The sequence below is a fragment of the Castor canadensis genome, chromosome 2 (assembly GCF_047511655.1).
Source record: "Castor canadensis chromosome 2, mCasCan1.hap1v2, whole genome shotgun sequence".
NCBI lineage: Eukaryota > Metazoa > Chordata > Mammalia > Rodentia > Castoridae > Castor > Castor canadensis.
In genome coordinates, this window is record NC_133387.1 from 106,213,563 (window position 1) to 106,238,326 (window position 24,764).

Genomic DNA, 24,764 nt, shown 5'->3' on the forward strand with positions numbered 1-24,764 from the left:
GCAGAATTTAATAAAGAAGCAGGAGTCCACATGTCTACCGCGTGCTATGGACCAATCCTAAAGCAGCTCATGCTCCTCTAGTTGCAGTAAGACCTCCAGGGAGATGAAGTGTCCCTTGGCCTTGTGGGACCTTCGCAATGGCTTGTCGGAAATGTAGTGTTCCCTCAGTCCAGTTACCTGCATCAACAGGAGTGGTCGTCCGGGTTTCTTGTGCGCGTGCGCCGCCCTGCCCCTATCAGTTTCCTCCCGGAAGTTTATTCCCGGAAGTTCCGGACCTGCTGCTCTGAGGAAGCTGAAGTGGGGCTTTGAATTCGTCCACTGAATCTCAGAAGGGCTGTATTATGGTGAGAGAGAAACCCACCACGGGGACCCTGGCGTGCAGGAGCGGCGACCCTGAGGAGGTTTAGGCAGAACCGCAGGTGGTCGTCCCCCGGTCGGTGACACAGATGGCGGGCGGAGCCGAGCCGGGCTGGGAGGGAAAGTCGCGGCAGCCATGTGTGTCACTGCTCGGCCGCGCGTCTGCAGTGTGACTGCGGCCAGGAAGGCGCACCTTGGAGCAAAGCCTTTGCTCACTTGGACCTGTCACATCTAGTGGCGTCCTCCTGGCCAGGCCGCGACAGTGGCACATTGCGGATCGTTGCCTTGCGGGTGCGTGGAGGCGCCTCCTTGGAACTGTCCCGGGCACAGTGTTCCCAATTCCAGGTGCATTTGTAATGCACGGGCATCAGCAAAAATGCTGAGTTGCAGCATGCATGTCTCTATGAAAAGAGGAGGAATTACAGTGGGGCTGTGCTTCTGGAGTCCCGTGGGAAGTAATTAGTTCCTCCTATAACCCAAGTCATTTTATTTTTTCTTTTTTTGGCAGTACTGGGATTTGGACCAGGGCATCGCAAGCTTTGCACACGTGAGCTACACCCGCATCCCTTTTTGCTTGTAGTGAATTTTTCAGACTGGGTCTCTTTACCATAACCTTTTGTTTGTTTATTTCGCGGTGGTGGTAGTTGTACTCAGGGCCTTGAAGGAAGCAGCTTTACTACTGGAGGCACACCCCAGTCCTCAAAGAGTGCTTGCTTTTGCCTCGGGAAATCCTCAGACCCTGATCTTCCTCCTACCTCAACTTCCTGTGTAGCTGGAATTGAGGACATGTGCCCACACATCCAGTCCCCATGTGCATTTGTTTTTGAATCGTATACGTTTAAATTTTGTCATTGTCGTCCTTGGGCTCCAGATGTATTTTTAGCGAAGACATAATGTTTGTTTAAAATATCTTACTCTCTCTCTCTGGCTGTCTCCCTCCCGCCCTCCTTCTCTCTCTGTTTCTGTATTAGTGGGGTTTGAATTCAGAGCGTCGTGTTTGCTGGGCAGTCACTCTTGCAACTTTAGGGATCCTGCCAGCCCTTGGTCTGGTTATTTTGGAGATGTGGCCTCAAGAACATTTCCCTGGCTGGTTTTGAACTGCGATTATTATTTATTGCTGAGTCAGTTGATTGTGTTAATCAGTCCTATTTTAATTGTAATATTTTTTTGGTCTGGGAGTGGAGTTTTAATTCAGGGCTTCAAGGTTCCTACTTGAGCCACTCTCCTAACCCTTTTTTTTTTCTGATGGGAATTTTTGAGATAAGGTCTCTGGAACTATTTGCCTAAGGCTGACTGCCAACCGCAGCCCTCCTGTTACCAGAAACATGGTCCTGAAAATTAGCTTGTTCTTTAAAAAATTTTTTTTTCTTTATTCATGTATTCATATGTGCATACTTTGTTTGGGTCATTTCTAACCCCTGCCCACTGCCCTCTCCCTCTCCTCCCATCCACCTTGCTTCGAGGCAGAATCTGTTCTGCCCTTTTCTGCAGTTTTGTTGAAGAGGAAATATAAACAATAATAAGAAAAACAGCGTTTTTGCTTGTTGGATAAGGATAGCTATCCACAGCGATTCCTAGCATTGCTTCCATGCCCAAGTGTATTACAGCCTGTTTTGATTCATCTCTCCCAGACCTCTTCATTTCTTCCTGGTCACCTTCCCATATTTACCTCTGTCGTTTTAAGGTTACTGCATTAGATCCTCTGCAATGTGGACACCAAACACATTCTAATTTTGGCTTCCCTACTTTTCCCTATTCCTCCTGTATTTGTTCTTGTCTTAGCATTTGTTTTAGATGTAAAGTCCACAGATGAGGGAGAACATACAATTTTTGTATTTCTGATCCTGGTAAGTTCACTTAAGGTGATGTTCTCCAGTTCCATCCATTTACCTGCAAATGACAAGTTTTCATTGTTCTTCATGGCTGTGTAAAATTCCATTTTGTAAAATTCCATTTAAATTTCACGGTATATTTTTGATATCTTTAATGAATGTCATTGGAATTTTGATGGGAATTGCATTAAACATGTAGATTACATGTATATTGGTACTTCTACCAATCCATGAACATGGGAGATTTCTCCACTTTCTAGTCTTCCTCAATCTCTTTCTTCAGAAGTTTATAGTTTTCCTTGTAGAGGTCTTTCACATCTTTTGTTAGGTTTACACCTAGGTATTTGATTTTTTTTTTGAGGCCATTGTAAATGGAATTGTTTTCATACATTCTTTTTCAGTTTGCTCATTGTTAGTGTATAGAAATGCTAATGATTTTTCTATGTTGATTTTATATCTTGCTACCTTGCTATAGCTATTGCTGATGTCTAGAAGCTTCTGAGTAGAGTTTTTTGGGTCTTTAAGGTATAGGATCATGTCGTCTGCAAATAGGGATATTTTGACAGTTTCTTTACCTATTTGTATTCCTTTTATTCCTTCTTCTTGCCTAATTGCTCTGGCTAGGAATTCCAGTACTATGTTGAATAGAAGTGGAGATAGTGGGCATCCTTGTCTGGTTCCTGATTTTAGAGGGAGTGGTTTCAGTCTTTCTCCATTAAGTATAATGCTGGCTGTCTGTTTGTCATATATAGCTTTTATACTGTTTAGGTACTTTCCTTCTATTCCTAGTTTTCTTAGAGCTTTTATCATGAAATGGTGTTGTATCTTATCAAAGGCTTTTTCTACATCTATTGAGATGATCAAGTGGTTTTTGTCTTTGCTTCTGTTAATGTGGTTTATTACGTTTATTGATTTTCGTATGATGAACCACCCCTGCATCCCTGGGATGAAGCCTACTTGGTCATGGTGAATAATCTTTTTGATGTGTTGTTGAATTCGGTTTGCCATTACTTTGTTGAGGATTTTTGCGTCACTGTTCATTAAGGAGATTGGCCTATAGTTCTCCTTTTTGGAGGTGTCTTTGCCTGGTTTTGGGATAAGTGTAATACTGGCTTCATAAAATGTGTTTGGCAGTTTCTTTCCCTCTCTATTTCGTGGAACAGTTTAAGGAGGGTTGGTATCAGTTCTTCTTTAAAGGTCTGATAGAATTCAGCAGAGAATCCATCAGGTCCTGGACATTTCTTTTTGGGGAGACTCTTGATTGCTGCTTCAATTTCATTTTGTGTTATAGATCTATTCAGGTGATTAATTTCCTCTTGGTTCAGTTTTGCATGGTCATATGTATCTAGAAATCTGTCCATTTCTTTTAAGATTTTCAAATTTATTTGAATATAGGTTCTCAAAGTAGTCTCTGATGATTTCCTGGACTTCCATGGTGTTTGTTGTAATCTCCCCTTTTGCATTCCTGATTCTACTAATTTGGGTTTTTTTCTCTCCTCATTTTAGTCAAGTTTGCCAAGGGTCTATCGATCTTGTTTATTTTTTCAAAGAACTAACTTTTTCTTTCATTAGTTCTTTGTATGTTTTTTTTGGTTTCTATTTCATTGGTTTCAACTCTTGTATTTATTATTTCTCTCCTTCTATTTGTTTTGGGATTTGCTTGTTCTTGTTTTTCTAGGAGTTTGAGATGTAACATTAGATCATTGATTTGGGATCTTTCAGTCTTTTTAATATATGCACTCAATCAGCCCCATTTTTTAATGTTGGTTTTTTATTTTCTTTGAAAGTTTTCTTTTGTTCTTGTTTTCTTGTGTGTGTGTGTGTGTGTGTGTGTGTGTGTGTGTGTGTTGGGTATTTTCGAAACAGGGTGTCATGAACTATTTGCCCTGGCTGGCTTTGAACGAGGACCGTACTGATCTCTGCCTGCAACATAACTAGGATTATATGGGTGAACCAGAGGCACCCAGCCTGCTGTTGTATTCTTTCATTTTCCAAAGTTCACATAACAGTGCCAGTATGTAAGAGGCAGCAATCATGCAGATTATCTAGAAATAAAATATGTTTTTATTTTCATTCAGCAAATTCTTAACCAAATTCTGTTCCTGCCCTTTTCTTTTTTCACCTTTTTAAGATTAATTCTCTGTTCTGCAGTCCTACTTTTTTGTGACCTGCTGTTCCACTCTGCTTTTTACTCTAACTCTCCCTTAGGCCTTTCCAATTCTCCTCCCAAGGATGACTGTTGGAATGTAGATCTGCTCAGTTTGCTCACCTGACCTCACGTTTTACATCTGTTGTTTGGGAAATGGCAGAGATGCCTGGAGTGAATACCAACATCTTTTGGAGTTAGGAAAGAAATATTATGATGCTTTAGTACGTACTTTACCTCATACATCTTTGGAAAACAACAAGAATATTAAATTTCTTGTTAGAGATTGTTTATGTATATGGAGTGCATAATCGTTGCCTTCATATTGTGTTTATCTCTCATCATGGTCCAGTTCATTCAGCTCAACATAGTACTCTACGGAGTTCCATTGATGTAGCGAGTGTTGTTTGTGTGGTTGTGAGTGGACTTCTATTGTCTTGCAGCCATGAAAAGATGTTTTTAGCAATGGAAAGGCTTTTATGTTTCTCAGTGAAGTGCATATTCATCCTGCAAAATAGAATTGTATGTTCTCTTTCCTTGTTTCATTTACATTGAGCTGTAAAAGAATTCATCTATCAGATGGCTATGTAGCCCAGATTGTCCTTGAATTCCTACTACTCCTGTCTTATTCTCGTCATTGCTGGGATTACAGCCATGTATCACTAGGCCTATTTTTACTCATACTTGAATATCTACCAAAATGAGTGTTTTTAGATGTATCACTAAACTTTGTTATAGTACTTTTAGTATTTAGGAGATTATTACAATGGCAGTACATTTCTGTGACTTTCCTTTATCCTATGGAGTACGAAAGAAACTACATTGTTTACAAAATGTATATGACAATCCCTCCTCCACTCCCACCCCCACATACAAAAACCAGAACTTTCATATTCTAGGGCTGGTGAATTGAGAACAAAGATGGCATTCCAAGAGTTGGTGTCATTTGAGGATGTGGCTTTGGACTTTACCTGGGAGGAGTGGCGGGACCTGGACGATGCTCAGAGGACCCTGTACAGGGAGGTGATGCTGGAGACCTACAGCAGCCTGGTGTCCCTGGGTGAGTGAAACTGCCCTGTATTACTTAGGAGCAAATGTGGTCTTCTTAGTAAATACATGAAAACTATGTAGGTGCACAGCTCCATCCCATGAAGAATTCAGTTATTCACCCTCTCTCATGAAGAGTACACAGCTGCCCTTAATTGCGCAGTTTCAAAGCTGGGGTTTGTCTTGCTTTAGGGAACCTGATTTATAATGGAGGGCATGAATCAATTCATGGCATAATGCATACATACATATATATGTGTATGTATATATATTATATGGAAATGTCACAATTAAACTCCCTGTATAATCTTTTTTTTATAATCGTAAACAAAAATGTCTTTTTTTAAAAAAATGAAGGTCAAGAAGATAGAACAAGTCCAGGTATTGGTATGGCATTAGGAACAGGTGAAAGTCTCAGAGGTATTATGTATTCACATATGAAAATGGATCAATAGAACCTATTGAAACTGTTCTGACAATGTGGGGAGGGAGGTAAAGGAGAATGATGGAGGTAGTGAATCTAACGAAGATATATTATAAGGAGTTTGTAAATGTCACTGTATATCCCTGATACAACTATAATATGCTAATATATCATTTAAAGAATAATGAGAAAGAAATTAAACCAAATTTTAAATGTAGCTCCTCAGTGAGACTCATCCTATTTCAAGTATTTGGTAGGCAATGTGGCTAGTAGCTCTATTGATGGCAGCACAGACAGAACATGTCCATCATTGACGAAAAGGATGGTGGAGTAACAATTCTCACTTAATCATTTGTCAATATCCTTCCCTTTGTTTGGATGTACAGGGCAATGCATCACCAAACCTGAGCTGATCTTCAAGCTGGAGCAAGGAGTAGAGCCATGGATGAGTAAAGAACCTCCAAACCTAAGCCCACCAGGTCAGTCACTGCATATTGGCTGGGGAGGCCATGACAGTGGAGCCAAGCAAATATTGGCTGTGTTGTGCTGATTTCATCAGGCTGTATTCCAGATTGTACACCTGAGGACATTGGCCTTCTGCACATCAAACCTGTGTATTACCAATTGCAATTAGGGCTCTCACACATACATTGTTACCTTTTATCCCAAATCTAAACCCTAATCTTATGTCTTTTTCTTTGATTTTTAGTTTCTCAGTATTCTCAATTGTCCCATCCTCCATCCTCATGGATTTTTAAAATTATTTAAATTTTTTGTTGTGGGGCTGGGGCTTGAATTCATGGCTTTTAGATTGCAAAGCAGGTGCTGTACCACTTGAGCCACACCTCCACCCATTTCGCTGTCGTTATATTGGAGGTGGGGTCCTGTGAACTATTTGTGTAGGACTGCCTTTGAACCAATATGTTCCCAATCTCAAAACCTGCTTTCCTAGAATTATATGTGTTTACCTCTGGCACGTTTTTGTGAATTTTTTTTGATAGGCTCCTGGTATGTACCCTGGGTGTCCTTGTTGTCTCCATCTTCCTGTTTCTGCCTCCCCAGGGATTGTATCTAACCCCATGCATAGGTTCTCATAGATTTATATTGTCTGACATTTATTCAAAAATTATTTATGCTTCAGCAAACCTATTAGAGCTGATTTTCAAGTCCCAGGAATTTTATAGTTGTACAAATGACAGAAAGTAACAGAATAATGTCTCTTTCATAGAATTTATAGTTTGCTGAGAGAAAAATTAATGTATTTGAAATAGTCAAATAAGAATCATGAGGAATATTTAATCAAAGTGAGAAAAAGAAGCATGAGATGTGATCGTATGGGAAGGTTGGTTAGAGAAGATTGTCTTATGTGATGTTTGTTTAAATTTTCTGTGCTGGGGAATGAACTCAGGACCTCTCGTGTGCTGGTCAAGTAGTGTTCCACTGTACTACATTCACAATGGGATTATTTTTTACCTTGGGAGAGTTTGAGTTTCACTTCCTGTTTTCAAAATTTTACACATAATAGGTGAAAATGACAATCTCAGTTGAGGTCTGCTTGACTCTTGGAATCACAGTTTTGGAAATTAGCTTTAACTTTAATTACTCATTTACTATTATTTATTTCAACTTGCAGACCAGTTTACCTAGGGAGTTTGTAAGGAAAAGAGAACAGTCCAGACTTAACCTAGTGAACCATAGTGGTAGTTCAATTCTATTCTGCAAGTAGCTCATCTGGAAATGTTTGAACCCTCTAAAGTAGAATAATTCAAAGAAGAGCAGCATGAGACCCCAACATTGTCAGAACAGTAGAGGAAATGAATGGGGAAAAGAAATGGCAGGAGAGAAGCACTCCATGGAAAACCATGACTAGGCTGCTGATGAATATTTTATTGAAATACTATGGCATGGAATAAAAATTAAATAAGCAAGGAAAAACAGTTCAACATATGAAACTATGTCAGTGTGATATGTTACATTAATCCAGTAGTAAGAAAATGATTTACTTGCCAGCCAACAACCTGTTGTGATTTTTATGAAATCTTACGCCAGTAGGAGTAGAATCTTCTATGCACATTTCATAGAAATGCTTAGATGTTTTTCATGTATGTGGTTATTTTCTTCTTTTCTCATTTTAGTTGTCCAAAGTGTGGATGTCATAATTGAGACCAGTGTGGAACGTCAAGATAGACATTTGTGGCAAAGTGGAATCACTATGAACAACACACCAACTAAGGAGAGGGTTATGTTAGGACATGCCTTTCATTTGAGTTCACACCATATTTCAAATTTGATTGTAAAGCTCGCAGGTTCTTTAGGAGTGACGCCTGAGGAGTTGAATATATGTGAGACTACGCATCTCAATAGTAGGACGGAGGGGATGCATACAGGTAAGAAACCGTGTCAGTGTAATCAGTGCAGAAAGTTCTTAGTCCAGGAATCACAGCTCACCAAGCATGAGATAACTGACACTGGAGAGCAGCCCTGTCAGTATAATCAGTGTGGAAAATCCTTTGTCTGGAAGTATGGACTCACCCAGCATGAGATGATTCCCACTGGGCAGAAGCCCTATCAGTGTATTAGGTGTGAAAAATCCTTTCTTCAGAAGTCAGCTCTCACTATACATGAGATAATGCACACTGGGGAGAAGCCCTATCAGTGTAGTCAGTGTGAAAAATCCTTTGGTGTGAAGTCACATCTCAACCAACATGAAAGAATTCACTCTGGTGAGAAGCCCTATCAGTGTAATCAATGTGGAAAAACCTTTGGTGACAACTCACAACTCACCAAGCACAAGAGAATTCACACTGGGCAGAAGCCCTATCAGTGTAATCAATGTGGAAAATCCTTTGGATTGAAGTCATACCTCAGCAGGCATGAGAGAATTCATGCTGGGGAGAAGCCCTATCAGTGTAATCATTGTGGAAAATCGTTTCGCTTGAAGTCATACCTCAGCATGCATGAGAGAATTCACACTGGGGAGAAGCCCTATCAGTGTAATCAGTGTGGAAAATCCTTTGGCTTGAAGTCACATCTCACCAAACATGAAATAGTTCACAATAGGGAGAAGCCCTATCAGTGTAATCAGTGTGGAAAATCCTATGGTCGTAAGTCACATCTCACATATCATGAGATTACTCACACTGGGGAGAAGCCATATCAGTGTAATCAATGTGGAAAATCATTTGGCTTGAAGTCATACCTTGCCAAGCATGAGACAATTCACACTGGGAAGAAGCCCTATCATTGTAATCAGTGTGGAAAATCCTTTGTCTGGAAGTCAAGACTCACCCAGCATGAAAGAATGCATTCTGGGGAGAAGCCCTATCAGTGTAGTCAGTGTTGTAAAACCTTTGTGTGGAAGTCACAACTCATCAAGCATGAGAGAATTCACACTGGGGAGAAGCCCTATCAGTGTAATCAATGTGGAAAATCCTTTGTCTTGAAGCCATACCTCACCCAGCATAAAAAAATTCACTCTGAGGAGAAGCCTTATCAGTGTAACCACTGTGGAAAATCCTTTACTTGGAATTCAGACCTCATCATGCATGAGAGAATTCACACTGGAGAGAAGCCCTATCAGTGTAGTCAGTGTTGTAAAACCTTTGGCTGGAAGTCACAACTCACCAAGCATGAGAGAATTCACACTGGGGAGAAGCCCTATCAGTGTAATCTATGTGGAAAATGTTTTGTCTTGAAGCCATACCTCACCCAGCATAAAAAAATTCACTCTGAGGAGAAGCCTTTTCAGTGAAATCATTGTGGAAAATCCTTTACCTGGAATTCAGACCTCACCATGCGTGAGAGAATTCACACTGGGAAGAAGCCCTTTCAGTGTAGTGAGTGTTGTAAAACCTTTGGCTGGAAGTCCCAACTCACCAAGCATGAGAGAATTCACACTGGGGAGAAGTCCTATCAGCGTAGTTAGGGTGGAAAAACCTTTGGCCAGAAGTCACTCCTCTGCAAGCATCAGACCACACACAAGAGACTAGCCTTTGAAGGTGGAAGTACTTTCTCAGAAATCAAACCTCAGGTAACAGAGAATTTACCTGGTGGGAAAAATTTCTATGGCTGAGACTAGCTATGTGTCCTCCTGAAGCCATTTGTGTTTCTCTGCCTCCACTTCTGCTGGCCAAACGTTCACAGCTCTGTGTGTAGAGTTGAACACAATGATGAACATTATATCCCAGCCTGAAATGTATCAATGACCTTTCTGTCCTCCCCAACTTTCATTGGGAGCATATATGCCTTTAGTCACTGTGATTTACGACAGCAATGAAGAGAACAGAGGACTTTCCACTACTGGCTCAGCATCCTTCATTTGTTACATGTGAGAAATAAATACCTACTCTGTTCAGCCATTTTATGTGTGGTCTGTGCATTTCAACACCCACAGCCACTTTTGCTTACTCACTTTATGAATTTGGGAGGTGTTCCTGAGAGAGTTTCCCTGTTCATGTGGATCACAAAATTCATACAGAAGAGAAACTGATGTTGTCATCTTTCATCTCCAAATGAAGTTTTGGGGAATGAAAGAAATGTGGGTGTGTGGAAGAAGTGGCTGAAGCCTATAATACAAGTTATTTGGGTTGTTTAGATTGGAGGATTGTGGTTTGATGCCATACTGGGTAAAGATTTCACAAGACTCCATCTCAACTAATTAGGCAGGTGTCACCACAGCTGTACTCAGCTCTAACCCTAGCTCTGTGATTGATGTAGGTAGGATTGTGTTCCAGGGCTCTGTGGACAAAAACTGAGACCCTGTGTGACAAATTACTAAAAAAGAAAGCCGTGGAGCCAGGTGCAGTGGCTCATGCATATAATCCTAGCTACTCGGGAGGAAGAAACCAGGAAGATTGTGGTTCAAATCCTGCCCAGGTACATAGTTTGTGATACCCTATCTCAAAAAACCCTTCATAATAATAGGGCTGGAGGAGTGGCTGAAGGTGAAGGCCCTGAGTTCAGGCCCCAGTACCTCAACACACACCAACATGCACACAGGTACATTCCTGCTCGTACTGACCACACACACACACACACACACACACACTTGGGATATGACTCAAGCGGTTAATCCATGCTTAGCAAGCTTGAGGTCCTACTTTAAACCCCAGTATTGCTTTGTCATGACTCATTCTTGTGTGAACTAAGTGTAAAAGAGCAATAAGTCCTTTTGGGCTTCTGTGTTCTATGCCCTAAGTGCCTCCAGTAGGCCATACCTTTTAAAAGTTCACCACCACAGTGTGAAAGTAGGGGCGTGCAGCTCAGGAGCCTTTGTGGGGAAGTAGTATACTGAAACAATGGCTGTTAAGACTTTTCTCATCAAATGTTACTCTGCCTTCATATCTTGTTAAATATATTAAGTAGAAACTATTGTGTACTTTTTTCTTCTACTTTATATGAATTTATATTGCCATTGTTACATTTTTATTATCCTTTTTGATACAGGTCTGAGGCCCAGGTTGGCCCCCAACCTACTCCTTCCTCAGCTTCCCAAATCCTGGAATTATAGCATGTGCCACTGCACCTGGATTCAAATTTTTAAGAAGATAATTTTCCCTTAAGTTCTGCAGCTAACGTAGTGTCAGCCAGTGTGTCCAAAAGAAACATTTTCAGAGTCAAACTAGTCAGATATACAATTGTTAACAGCTTAAGCTTGAATCAGCTTGCAGAGCTATGATCAGCGGTACTGGTTTCATTCTGTTCAGTGAGCAGCAATGTCTAGAAGTGAATTTCCTCTTTGGTTCTAATTCCCCATCCTCTGTGGGATAGCAATAGAGTTGTGTGTGTGTGTGTGTGCGTGTGCATATGCTGACTGCTGTGCGTCTGAGCAGCCTCTGCATTTTCAGTGATGGTGCAGTGGGCACAAGCCCACTAACAGAGGCCACACACTAAATCCTGACTCCACCACCTATCCTGTGACTTCCCTCCTCCCCTTCTCTAGGCTTCTGTTTCTTCTTGTTGAAAATGTAATAGTGGAATCTGCATCAAAGTGTCAGTGTGAGGAGTACATTTTGGCAGTTTTTCCAAGTTTCCTGGCAGTTGACTAATAGCATGGAGTCTATGGCGATGATGGTGTCAGTAAATATCATCTCATATAAAATTACTATATTAAATTGATAGGAGCCTGTAACAGATTTGTTGGATTTAACAACAGCCCTCTTGATTTTTTTTCACGAAGTCTTTTGTTGTAGTATTGGGATTTGAACTGTTGGCCTCATGCTTGCTAGTCAGATGCTCTTCCACATGAGCAATTCCCCCAGCTCTCTGTTTGGTTTAGTTATTTTTTAGGGAGGGTCTTGAGTTTTTGCTCAGGGTCAGCCTCCTTCTACAATTTATTACGTGCCACCTCTCATGTAGCTGGGATCACAGGTGCAGGCAGCACACTAGGCTTATTTTATTTGAGATGGAATCTCTCTTCCCTGGGCTGGTCTCAAGCATCAGGTCTAATCTCTGCCTCCCGAGTAGCTGGAAATGATTACAGTTCTGAACCACCATGCCTGGTCCTGATAAATTCTCAATTTGTTTTGTAACCCACTTCTACACAGGAATTCAGACATTAATTTTGGTGTCTCTCTTTATGATTAACTTGAGTAATATTTTTCTCTTGGAATCCTTTTGTGCTCAGAATATAGTCCATCTCTGTTTGGGGATATAAAGAGATGTTGGGGCATGTCTGGGAATTTTCTCAAAATGGAAAACCACAGCTGTTGCAAAAATGGTTCTCCTCTGGTAAGACAGTGTTTGTTGATGTTCTTGTGGATGGGCATTTTGGCCTCAGATGTCCGGCCTGAGAGCATGTAGTCAGAGAGCTAGTTGTACAGTCAACATGAATGGTGATGTGAAGGCAACTGAAATAGCCAACCCTGGAGTTGTGTGTTTTGAGACATTTAAATGGGTATTGGGTTTCTCCTGTAGCATAAGAAACAGCCAGCAAAATAGCTGAAAATGGTAGGGATTTCCTATCTGTGTCTGTGAGTGAGAGACTGAAGTTGAGTTGGTGAGGTCCTCTGCTGTAGATCTCAGAAGTGTGCAATCAAGCTGTCAGTGGGCTGCTTTCCCACTGGAGACTAACCAAGGACCATTACTTCCAACCTCATGCAGGTTTTGGCAGAAATTGTTTATTCAAGAAGGAAGACAGAGTCCAAGGCCTGATTTCCTACTGGTTGTGTCTGGAGGCTGTCCACAGTTCCTTCTCTGTAGGCAGAGCACATGGATGGCTTGCTTCCTCGTGACCATGAAGCACGTTTTACTGCAGTGTGCTAGGATCAGCCTGGACTTCATGTGATTGTGTCAGTCACATTGCTGCACCTTTGTCTTATTGTTTGTGAGAGCCGTGTATGAAGTCCCTTCCATGCTGTGGAACAGAGCATTTATTTGAGGACATGATTCACTAGAGTTCACATTAGGGCATGTGGAGAATAGTTCCTGTCTACAACAGTGAATTTGTGGGTTTCTGTTTCTTAAAATCTTCATGTCTGGTTTATTTTGTGACATTTATTCCCTTTGGAAATATTGCATATTGTACTTCCAGGGCTGAAATGCCACTTGGCAGAACATATTTAATGATTGCTATTGTTTTATCAGAATCACTCCAAGCACCAGATAGTCCTTCCTTTGATTGAAAGAAATGTGTTTGTATGTTTTTTCTGTATTAACACTTTTGTGGTTGGTGATGGTGCTGGGGTTTAATCTCAAGATCTCATGCTTGCCAAGCAGGTGCTCCACCACTTGAGCCAACCTCCAACCCCAAATTGTTTGTACATTGATATACTTTATATTCAGAAAACATTCTTTTTGGAACATAGATATCAAGTCTCAAACTGTTTCAAGTGGATATCATTGAATTTAAAATATCTAAAAATAAATAAATAATAGAGATTTATCAGCCTGAGCAGAGGTAGCTCACACCTCATCCTACTTACTCAGGAGGATTGAGAGTGAAAGCCCAGGAAAATAGATTGCAAGTCCCTATCTTGAAAAAAAACCCATCACTTAAACAGGCCGTCTGGGGTGTCTCAAGTTGTAGGCCCTCAATTCATACCCCAGGACCCCTTCCCCACTCAGAAAAGAAAAAGAACATTCTTCTTCAAACATAGATATCACATGTTTCAAGTCTGTCTTTGATATTGAAATGAGAGAGAAACAGCGATTTAACAAGCTGGGCACCTGTGGCTCATGCCTCAAATCCTAGCTACTCAGGAGGCAGAGATCAAGAGGCTTGAGATTCAAAAGCAGTCTGGGAAAATTGTTCATGAGTCTCTTGAAAAAACCCATAACCAAAAAGGTGCTGGTGTAGAGTCACAAAGTGTAGGCCCTGAGTTCACACTCACATGCTGTGTAAGAAAAAAAAAATTCCACTGATAGCTCTGTGTGGGGTTCCTTTACAAAATTTAGTGTTAGCTGAGTATAGCTTTTTTCCAATCTTTATTCCCTATAATACTCCTTAGTATTTACTTTACTCCTTATCTGGTCCTATATGCTGCTCAGGTTGCCCAAATAACATATCACATTTCTCTTATATGCCAAGATTTTGTGTGTTGAAACTTAATCATCTTTGTGTGTTATTATGATGTTAGAAACTTAGGCCAACTAAGGTTCTTAGAGGTGGGACCTTCTGAAAGGAATTTGGGATTAGATGAAGTCATTGAGGAAGAGACCCATAATTGAATCCTGATAGATTTATAGGGAAGAATGAAGCGACAACACACACACACACACACACACACTCACACAGGCTCTCTGTCTCTTGTCATGTGTTGCCCTGCCTCAGACTGAGAGAAGGAGGCCACTGCCACATGTTCCCCTCAGTCTTGCAGCAACAGAACCAGTATAAACTCTCCTTTATAGTTTATGAAGTCTGTGGCAGTGTGTGTGTGATGAGCAACTGAAAGCCCAGTAGCACACACCTTGACAATTTAAACTGTGGGTACAGATCGAGCCTAGGGCCTCTCATGTGCCAGGTAAGTTTTTCAACACTGAGCTACATATCCCCAATGCAAATAAAATGTGTATTTTCTCACAGGTAGATGCCAAAAGTGCATAATTCCCTTTCTTAATTATGATTGGATATGCATTGATCTTAGATCTCAATGTATACTCATTTGGAGTGGATCACTTCACCATTGTATCATGGCTCTTCTTGGGAGACCAGACTACAAATACATTAATCGTGGTTCTGGCTACAACTGATGAGGCCCAGTTTGCTTCCTAGGACAGATGGCAAAGTAATGCTTTTACCACCTGCACCACTGCTTATGGGGGACAGCCCATGCTTTGGTCACACTCTGTGTTATCTCCCAAATGCTGACCACATACTTTAAATATTTGTATCAGTACACATGGAAGGAAAGTAAATTAAGGATTGGACAGTGGCCAATTATAAAGTATATCTGTAATAAAATCACTGTAACTTGTTTAAAATTCATTTATTCTAATGCAAAAATGAAAATGAGGCAAAAATGGTGCCTCTTATGTCCTTTTTGCATGACTAAGGAGTAAGGGGCTGTTTTATTTTAAGGATCACTTGGGTAGACTGACTTCACACCTTTAAAAATTTATTTCCTCCCCTTGAATTGGACCAACTTCCAACTGTAAGTGGAGAGGTAACTATGATCCCATTTAGGACCACAAAAGAGTACAGATACTTAAGATAAAAGATTTAAACAAACCTTAAAAAATTGAAAGTGAATATGGAAAAATAAATGCCTGGTTAAAAGGGAAAGAATATTCTTCGAACACTTACACATGTGTGCAGGTTGACAGGAGACTGAGGTAGTACGTTCTGCTCTGTTGGACCTCAGACTCTAATGGTTTTGCATCCATCATATCTCTATAAAAGGAGTCATCCTGAGGAAATGAGTTTTAGAAGACCTTAGTGTTACTGTTTCCAATGTAAAGAAACATCCAGGTTAAATGTCTGCTTGGACCATTAGGCTTAGTTCTGGGATACCAAGTACACCTCATGCTACTCTACATACGTATAGTCATTGACGTTTGTGGGTAACTTGACTGGCTGTGGTGAAATCAGTCCATTGATGAGATGAGTAATCAAAATGCATTGACCAAAGCCCGAGAGGATGTCTGATGGTACTGTGGAAGGACATTGAGATCCTCCTGGAATATTAAAAGAAAACCTGTACTTTGGTTCAATTGATGATCCCATTCACCCTGGCATTTGAAAAATTTGGCCTGTCTAATGAAAACTTCAGACTCCAAAACAAAAATGATACAAACAGACAATGTCCAGGCAGGTCATTTGACCCTCCTATTCAATATAGTTCTGCAAATCCTATTCAGAGCAATAAGACCAGAGCAAGAAAGAAAAGGGATCCAAATAGAGAATGAAGACATTAAACTTTTCCTATTTGGAGATAGCGTAATTGTATACATAAAGCGCTCTCAGAACTCTACCCCGAGACTATTAGAAATCATAAACTCTTTGGACAAAGTAGCAGGACACAATATCAACATACAGAATTCAGTAGCTTTCCTGTAAACCAACAACACCCTGGGATCGAAATCAGTGAAACGATCCCAGGTTGAGTAGCCTCCAAAACAATAAAGTAGCTTGGAATAAATTTAATGAGGGAAAGTAAAGAACCAAACACCTTTTTAATGAAAACTATAAACCACTGAAGAAAGAAATTGAAGAAGACATGGAAAAGAAGATGGAAAGATCTCCCATGCCAATGGCTTGGTAAAATCAGCCTTGGGAAAATGGCCGTACTACCAGAAGCAATCTACATGTTCAACGTCATCCCTATCAAAATTCAAATAATATTCTGCAAGAATTCGAAAACTCAATCCTGAAATACTCATGGAAATACAAAAGAACTCAAATAGCCAAAACAATTCTGAATAATATCTAATGCTGGAGGCATCAACATACCAGACTTCAAACTATACTGCAGAGCTATAATAATAAAAATAGTATGCTATTGGCACAAATACAGACAGGAAGACCAATGGATTAGAATAGAAGACCCAGACAGAAACTGACTCTTCTGTGGCCACCTAATCTTCGACAAAGGAGTCCAAGCACACGATGTAGGAATGGCACCCTCTTCAACAGATATTGCTGGGAAAAGTTATCATCCACCTGTAGAACACTGAAACTAGATTCCTTTCTTTCACCCTGTACCAAAATCATCTTGAAGTAGATCAGTGACCTTTATATAATGCCTGAAATTTTGAAAGTACTCCAGGATTTACTAGGAAATATACTGGAACATATATGTATAGGGTACAACTTCCTAACCAGAACTCAAAAGGGTCAGCATCTAAGAGAAAGAATGAACAAATGGGACTGCATCAAAGTAAAGAGTTTCTGCACAGCAAAAGAAACAGTTACTGGACTCAAAATACAGTGCATAAAATGGGAGAAGATTTTTGCTAGCTACTAATTCCATTAGGGACTAAATTCCAGAATCTACAGGGAACGCAATAAACTCAATCCCCAAAGAATCAACATCCCAATGAAGAAATGAGTTCTTGAATTAAATGGGGGAATTCTTAAAGGAAGAAGTACAGATGGCCAATAAATATATGAAGTGTTGAATTTCTCTGGTTATAAAAGAGATGTAAATCAACACAACACTTAGATTTTATCTCATCCCACTTAAAATGACACATTCAAGGGCAACGTCAACACATGCAGGTTATGATGAGGCAAACCAGGAACACTTATATAGTATAGGTGCCAATGCAATACCACAACTTTTGTGGAAAGCCTCATGGAGATTCCTCAAAGAGCTAAAGCTACAACTGCCATATGATCCAATCAAACCACTCCTGTCTGTCTAAACAAAGGAAGATAAGTCAGGATACAATAGGGACTCCTCTACACCAATGTTCATAGCAGCACTATTCACAATAGCCAAGCTGTGGAAACAACCCAGATGCCCTACACTCAATGCTTTACCGCTACACCTATAGTCAATTTTCCTTTGGTCATTTTGGAAATGGGGTCTTTAGAAGTATTTGCCCTGGCTGCCCTGAAACTATGATCCACATTATCTCAGTCTCCCAAGTAGCTAAGGTTGCAGGTGTGAGCCATAGTCGCTGAACTCTTTCAGAGATTTTTAAGTGAGAAGAGTCCTGAGGTTCTCTGCTTTCCTAGGCCTCCTGGGGAATTGTCTCCATGGAGTTCATTTCTCCATGGTGAGCCATCCAGGCACTCAGAGGCTGCTAAAGGTAAGTCTCAAGTGGGCTCAGGCTGTGCAGTACAATTAGGTGAGTGAGTTGGGCATTCTCCAGTTGATATTTGTTTTTAGGTCTGCAGGACGCTGAAAATATGGGACATACAGGCTTTCATGGAGATGTGAAAGGAAAGCCTGGGAGGTCAAGCAGTATACAGTAGGGCAATAATCTCTTCAAGCAGCCATTGAGAGGACAACCTGTGAAGCTGTGAGAGTGAACCCAAGTTGTCATGGAGACTACTGGAGGTCAGATGCCAGGAAGGTGGATGGTACATAGAGCGAAGGACAGCTGCAGTGAGCACAGCCATCCCAAGAACAGTCAGTCATGTTTCTTGCACCCATCAAGGGACAGGCTCACGACCTCTACTGGGGGCAATGGGAGGTGAAGAAAGGACAAAAGACAGAAGAGAAAAAATGCACAGAGCTGAGGCCAGGTGGGTGCTCGGATGGAGACACACAATAACCTTGTCCACGTCTACTGAGTTTATTATATACAATGGCAAATCTAGGAGGTGGGCAGCAGTTCTGCAGGGGATGGGGCGAGGCATTATAGTTCTTTTAACAGGGGAAAGCTGTGACTGCTTCTCTCTGAATGTAAGCAGCCATGTTTACATCTTAGGAAAAACAGCCACTGGGATGACTGAAGAGAATATGATCCATGTAATGAAGCTTCTGGATATTTATGGTGTGTAGGTTCTTTTGCTGCAGCAACAAATTCCTGACCCATATTGGGACTGTTAGCCATGCCTTGGGACAGCATTGTCCAATGAAATCAACACCCAGGGCCTGATGATTTGGTGATGATAAAGTGAAAGAGAATTTTTCTCTGTGTTTTGAATGGAGAGGAATGGTAGAAAAGAAAAGAAAAACATCTTTATGATCAAGAATGCAAAGACAATAATCTAATGAAATTGGTATGGGTAAAGGAGGGCCAGGCTGGAGTGCTCTCATTGGCTGCATCACTCTGGTGATAGCCCCTAAATCTTGTAAGAGCCTCCATCTTCCCGACTTTTTTCTAATCACAAAAATTGGAGTATTCGAAGGTAGCCTACCATTGGGTAGGCTTAATAGGCCCTGCCCTTAATTGTTCGTCCGCCAGAGCTGTGGCTGCAGCCAGTTTCTCTCCTGTCAAAGGCCTCTGGTCCACCTAGACTGGATCTGTTGGGAGCCAAGTAATCTGGGCTGCATGTGTGAAAGGGGAGTATTTAATTTGTTTGACCAGGGCCCCTACTGAAAATGCTTCATGGCTTGATGTCTGAGCCATGTCCTTCTTAGACTCCCTAAAGGTTGTACAGGATGAAACCTACCTGGTTGATATTTTCCCAATCCCCTAAGGGATTATAGCCTTGTTGAAACATTTGGTGAGTGGCCAGGCTAATAGGACTGTAGAGTATAGCATCCATACACTCTGATACATCTCTTCCCCACAGATTGACTAGAAGATTGTCTAAGACACAAGGAGTAAAAAAACCCTGAGTGTCCCTCTTCATCCCTCCAATGGAGCTGCTGAGCACTCTGGAGTGGATCATGAGTGGCCGCTACCCCCTGCAGATTAAGAGCAGAGGGCTAGCAAGGCCAACTTTTTCTCCAGTGTCTAGCAGCTATTACAGAGACAGCACCGGTATCCAAAAGTCCTAAAAACTGTTTTTTCTTTAAGAACAAAGTCATTTTCAGCCTGTCTTTTGTTTCTTGTTGTACCCAGTAGGCATGATCAGAGGAACCAAATCCCTTATCTCTCCATTGGGTGTGTTAACACCTTGCCTTTCTTCACATTTGGTGAATAACCAATTGAACTATTTTATTCTCTGGAGATACTGCTACAAAGGCACTTGGTGCCTGGGCCATTATCTTAATTTCCCTAGTATAGTCTTCATCAATTACACCTGGATAAACCTGAAATCCCCTTATGATTGCACTACTTTTCCCGAATATTAAACCCACTGCCCTGGGGCAGAGAGCCATAGACTCCTGTAGGGATAACTTGCACTCCCAAATAAGGAGTAAACACATATCGGGAGTTGGGACTGAGGTCCAATCCTGTGCTTCCTGGGGTCCCATGAATGAGGTGTTCAATGGTGAGTATTGTGGAGGAGCCTGCATAGTCATTTCCCCCACTGTTTTATAGGGTCGAGGCTGGCCATATTGGAAGTTTCTCTGTTGTATAAGAGGTTGCCCATCTATGTATGTCCCTGTTTTCCACATTCCACAAGAAAGGAATGTCCCTTTTTTTTTCTCCCCCCATGGTGGAACACTTTCTTTAAGGCAGCAGCTAAAGTTATACACAGGATGTGATCCGGTCCAATATCTGCACAAATTCTAATCATTTCTGCAGAGTAGCTCTCTGTCTATATGGCTGAAGTGCTGTTTTACAGGCCTTGTTAGCATTCTCAGAAGCCAGTTTTTTTTTTTTACCAGTATGTTTCAGGCTTTGGCATCTGCCAATATCCTGTTTATGTTTTGCAGCAGGTGTGCCACAAACTCTTGATATGGCTCATCTGAACCTTGGAGAATGCTAGTTAATTCCAAAGTCTTTTCTCCTTTTGTGGGTAGTTCTTGCCATGTCCTTGTGCCTGTGATGGCAATCTGCTGATAAGCTTGATGGGGATACTGTAATTGATTATCTACACATTCAAAAGGTCCTCTTCCCATGAGCATATCTGCAGTGATATGCACTTCATGTGTCAAATTATGGTTTGCCTGCTCCTGACACAACTCTATAAAACATGTTTTCCATGGCAAGTAATCACATGGAGAGAGGCATGCTCTAGCCAGCCCTGCCCAGTTGTCTGGAGGCATAGCAGTATCTCCTACCACATTTTTTTTCATTTTTCTTTTATTATTCATATGTGCATACAAGGCTTGGGTCATTTCTCCCCCCTGCCCCCACCCCCTCTCTTACCACCCACTCCGCCGCCTCCCTCTCCCCCCCAATACCCAGCAGAAACTATTTTGCCCTTATTTCTAATTTTGTTATAGAGAGAGTATAAGCAATAATAGGAAGGAACAAGGGGTTTTGCTGGTTGAGATAAGGATAGCTATACAGGGCATTGATTCACATTAATTTCCTGTGCGTGTGTGTTACCTTCTAGGTTAATTCTTTTTGATCTAACCTTTTCTCTAGTTCCTGGTCCCCTTCACCTATTGGCCTCAGTTGCTTTTAAGGCATCTGCTTTAGTTTCTCTGCATTAAGGGCAACAAATGCTAGCTAGTTTTTTAGATGTCTTACCTATCCTCACCCCTCCCTTGTGTGTTCTCGCTTTTATCATGTGCTCATAGTCCAATCCCCTTGTTGTGTTTGCCCTTGATCTAATGTCCACATATGAGGGAGAACATATGATTTTTGGTCTTTTGGGCCAGGCTAACCTCACTCAGAATGATGTTCTCCACTTCCATCCATTTACCAGCGAATGATAGCATTTCATTCTTCTTCATGGCTGCATAAAATTCCATTGTGTATAGATACCACATTTTCTTAATCCATTCATCAGTGGAGGGGCATCTTGGCTGTTTCCATAACTTGGCTATTGTGAATAGTGCCGCAATAAACATGGGTGTGCAGGTGCCTCTGGAGTAACCTGTGTCATAGTCTTTTGGGTATATCCCCAAGAGTGGTATTGCTCAATCAAATGGTAGATCGATGTCTAGCTTTTTAAGTAGCCTCCAAATTTTTTTCCAGAGTTCCTACCACATTTTGTAATAGCCCCAGTGTCAATGGAGGCGTAGAGCCATACACTGTACAGGCTTTTTTTTTTTAACCTCCTTTAAAGTTTTAAATGGAATCTTTTGATGCAAGCTCTGTTGCATGCCAGGGTTGATAGGGTCCAGTCTCTCAAGCACAGGCTAAAACCTAAAACCAGCTTCATCTTCTCCTTGACTATGAGATGCCTGCGAGGTAGCCTGCAGGGGACTCTTAGCAAGAACGGAAGTCTCTTGGCCCATGGAGGGAACCCCACATTCATGGTTCCCAGTACTTGACAAGTTGGAGCATCCTACTGACCCTCCTCATCTGACACTGAATCAGAATCAGAATAATCTTTTGACTGAATTTAAATATTATGAGAAAACATCCTCATACGGTGGGGCTTATGGTTCAGCGGTTATGCAGTCCACAATATTTTGTTTCTACTTATATTCCTGGATGATTGGTTGTAAGGGGTGAATCCCATATCCCAGCTCCAATACTGAGTAGGAAAACCTTTGTTTATGTGATAGAGTAGGCCCCAAACAATCTCTAGTCATAGACTACAAAAGGAAAGTAAAAATATGCATGCTTTCCTGCCCCTCAGCTTTATATCACATCCTGAGTCCATCTCCTATCTTGTTCCATGTTTCTAAATTTAAAGTGCTCTCCTCAGGAAAAGTTTGTACAATAACTAGATAAAGTCTAGATATAGAACACAGTTTTAAGGTGGTCATTTGAGAGACCTTTACATGAGCAAATATGTAAATCAACTAATTTAATTTTGATTTAGTTTAAGTATTTAAGAGCTTGACGAGATCATGAGAAAACACGAGCAATTATTTTGATAAAATTTCCCTTACAACAGTTTCTTACAGATGTCATACACAGCGGTACAATATTGAGATAGCCTTGCAGTTAATGGACATAGAGATTTAGGTTCTAGTTCAACGTGATCCTTGAAACATCTTTCAGAATACCATGAAAAAAGGCAATGTCAAATTATTTGTGTACACAATAACTAAGTTATTAAATCTCATTTCTTAATAGATCTAATTATGAAAGAGTTGAATGTAAATTACATGTGAAAAAATGAAAGCGATTAAAGTTACTGTCCATAAAATAATGCCTATATTTTAGTTAGACATGATAGACATAAAACCTTAGAAGAATCATCCTAAAGATGTTCAAACAGACACGTGGAGAAAATTCTACATGAGGCATACCATAAATGTCGATTTAAGTATGCATAGATTCAAGGGCTCAAGAACACATAAGAAATAACTATGTGGTCAGAAGTACACTGATAAGTTATTTAAAAAAATTTTAGGAGCACATTGGGATGAGTTCCATTCTATACTTTTAGGACTGATTTTGGGCATCTTGATAGCTGAAGTAAGAGTCAATTGTAGGAAAGTGTTTTGAATCACTCTCAGTCTTCAATAAAACTGTTGTCATAGCTATCAGATTTTTTGTCTTTAGCAAGTTAATCATACAATAGACATACTCAAAATTCACACAATGGCTACAAAACAATTACATGAATTCCAAGTGCATTCTTAAAAATTGAAGGTTTTAGATTTACCTCTAGGGGGTGTTTTTAATTATTTTTATTATTAGTTTACATTGGTTTACAGTAGCATTGTTATTTGCCAAACCTTTACTGTAGACTAGAGACCCTAGTCTTGGTTGTAGGGTTGGCATCCTGTATCCTCACCTGGACAAAGGATATGGGATCCATGAGTCCATGCTCTTATTTTATACCAAAAATTGTTTTGAAATTAGAATTAGTATGACAGGCTGGGAAAGGGGCAGACTGTTGTGGTAAAAAGGATTATGTCTCCATTGAAACTTGTGATATCTGGCTATCTAAGTAAGCATGGAAAAGGTAGAATGAATTAACCCTTCAAGGCTTAGTTTGTGGGAAGTTGGGAAAAAGAAAAAATCCAGATGTCTTATTGTGCCTATTACAGAACTCAAGAAAGCTGCCCTTTTGCCTTTTAGCTAATGCCATTACCGGTAAACTGACATTTTAATTTTAAATACATGGGGCATTTGCTGGAAATAAAAAAAAGCTTAGAGAATTGGAATTCTATCTTTGGTCCCTCTGGCCTGTGCACACCTGTGGATGAGGGCATGGGTCCATAATCCCAACAGTATGATGCCTTTGCCAGTAGAGAGAATGGATAGCCCAAGCTGACCACCCATAGCAACATGAATATACTTGTTCCTTCTCCTGATCTTGACATATCTGCAATGGGATAACGGCCCATATCAAAAGCAAGACTTAAAGGCCAAAACTCCTTAGACAGATTTAGAGCCTTAGTTTGAGGTGGAAGACCAGGAGGTTGGAACAGAAAAGCAGTTCCAATCATCAGCCACATGTCTTTAACTGACAATGTGACTTGAGCTGTACATTGGTTTCTCTTTGTCCTCATCCATTTCTGTTCCTGTTGTCTTCATTCTGATGGCCAGTCTGGGAGAGGAGACCGGAGTAGACTGTGGAGTATGAGGGGTGAAAGAAACCTCCCGTCATGGCTGAGACAAATTTAGAGAGAAGGTTTTATGGTAAACTTTTGATACCATATGAGATGAGGGAGGAGGAAAGGATGACATAGAGCAGTGTCTAAGTCAGAGGAAGAGGAGGTTTTTAATGGATGTCAGTGATATTGGGAGGGGTGTATTTGTTTAAGAGGAGAACAGAGAGAGGGAAGTAGAGTGAAGCTAAACAGACGTGTAGATATAGGGAGAACTCAGACCATGTCTCATAGCATTGGAAGGTTTTGAGATTGTGTGGAATTGGGAAATTGAAAGTGCACTGTTTGGGCGAATGTTTATCATTGTCCAATTTATATTGGGGCCCAACTGTGTTACAATAAAAAATTAAATGTTTGGATTTAATGGTCTTGTCATAGGGGTCCACGGACATTTCACAGGGCTCTTACTCTCAATCACTCTTAAGAATAAGAGGCTGGAGCACCAGAGTTGTAGGCAAGATGCAAACTTATTGAGAGCACAAGGCTGAACAGCAAGATGTACAGCAGGGTCTGGAAACTGGGTCCCCCCTGAGCGTTGGAGTGGG

General features: G+C 40.9%; 1 protein-coding gene across 5 annotated transcripts; it reads left to right on the forward strand.

Annotated features, from left to right (window-relative positions):
- The first annotated feature begins 252 nt into the window (after positions 1-252).
- On the forward strand, positions 253-24,764 carry LOC141420744 (uncharacterized). Of its 5 annotated transcripts, none has more exons than XM_074065464.1 (5): positions 253-344; positions 866-904; positions 5,235-5,395; positions 6,193-6,285; positions 7,942-24,764. In XM_074065464.1, exons 3-5 carry the CDS (start codon positions 5,257-5,259, stop codon positions 9,555-9,557), a joined length of 1,848 nt encoding a protein of 615 aa, XP_073921565.1. In that variant the 5' UTR covers positions 253-344; positions 866-904; positions 5,235-5,256; the 3' UTR covers positions 9,558-24,764. The 5 variants fall into 5 exon arrangements, with proteins under 5 accessions (XP_073921565.1, XP_073921566.1, XP_073921567.1 ...); XM_074065465.1 differs by having other exon boundaries at positions 253-330; positions 864-904; XM_074065467.1 differs by lacking the exon at positions 253-344 and adding an exon at positions 351-419.

What these genes read in the sequence shown, in the direction of transcription:
- LOC141420744 (XM_074065464.1), top strand. Translation starts at nt 5,257, where the DNA reads ATGGCATTCCAAGAGTTGGTGTCATTTGAGGATGTGGCTTTGGACTTT. An exon ending in CAGCAGCCTGGTGTCCCTGG is followed by an intron (nt 5,396 to 6,192) that starts GTGAGTGAAACT and finishes TTGGATGTACAG; the next exon opens with GGCAATGCATCACCAAACCT. An exon ending in TCCAAACCTAAGCCCACCAG is followed by an intron (nt 6,286 to 7,941) that starts GTCAGTCACTGC and finishes TTCTCATTTTAG; the next exon opens with TTGTCCAAAGTGTGGATGTC.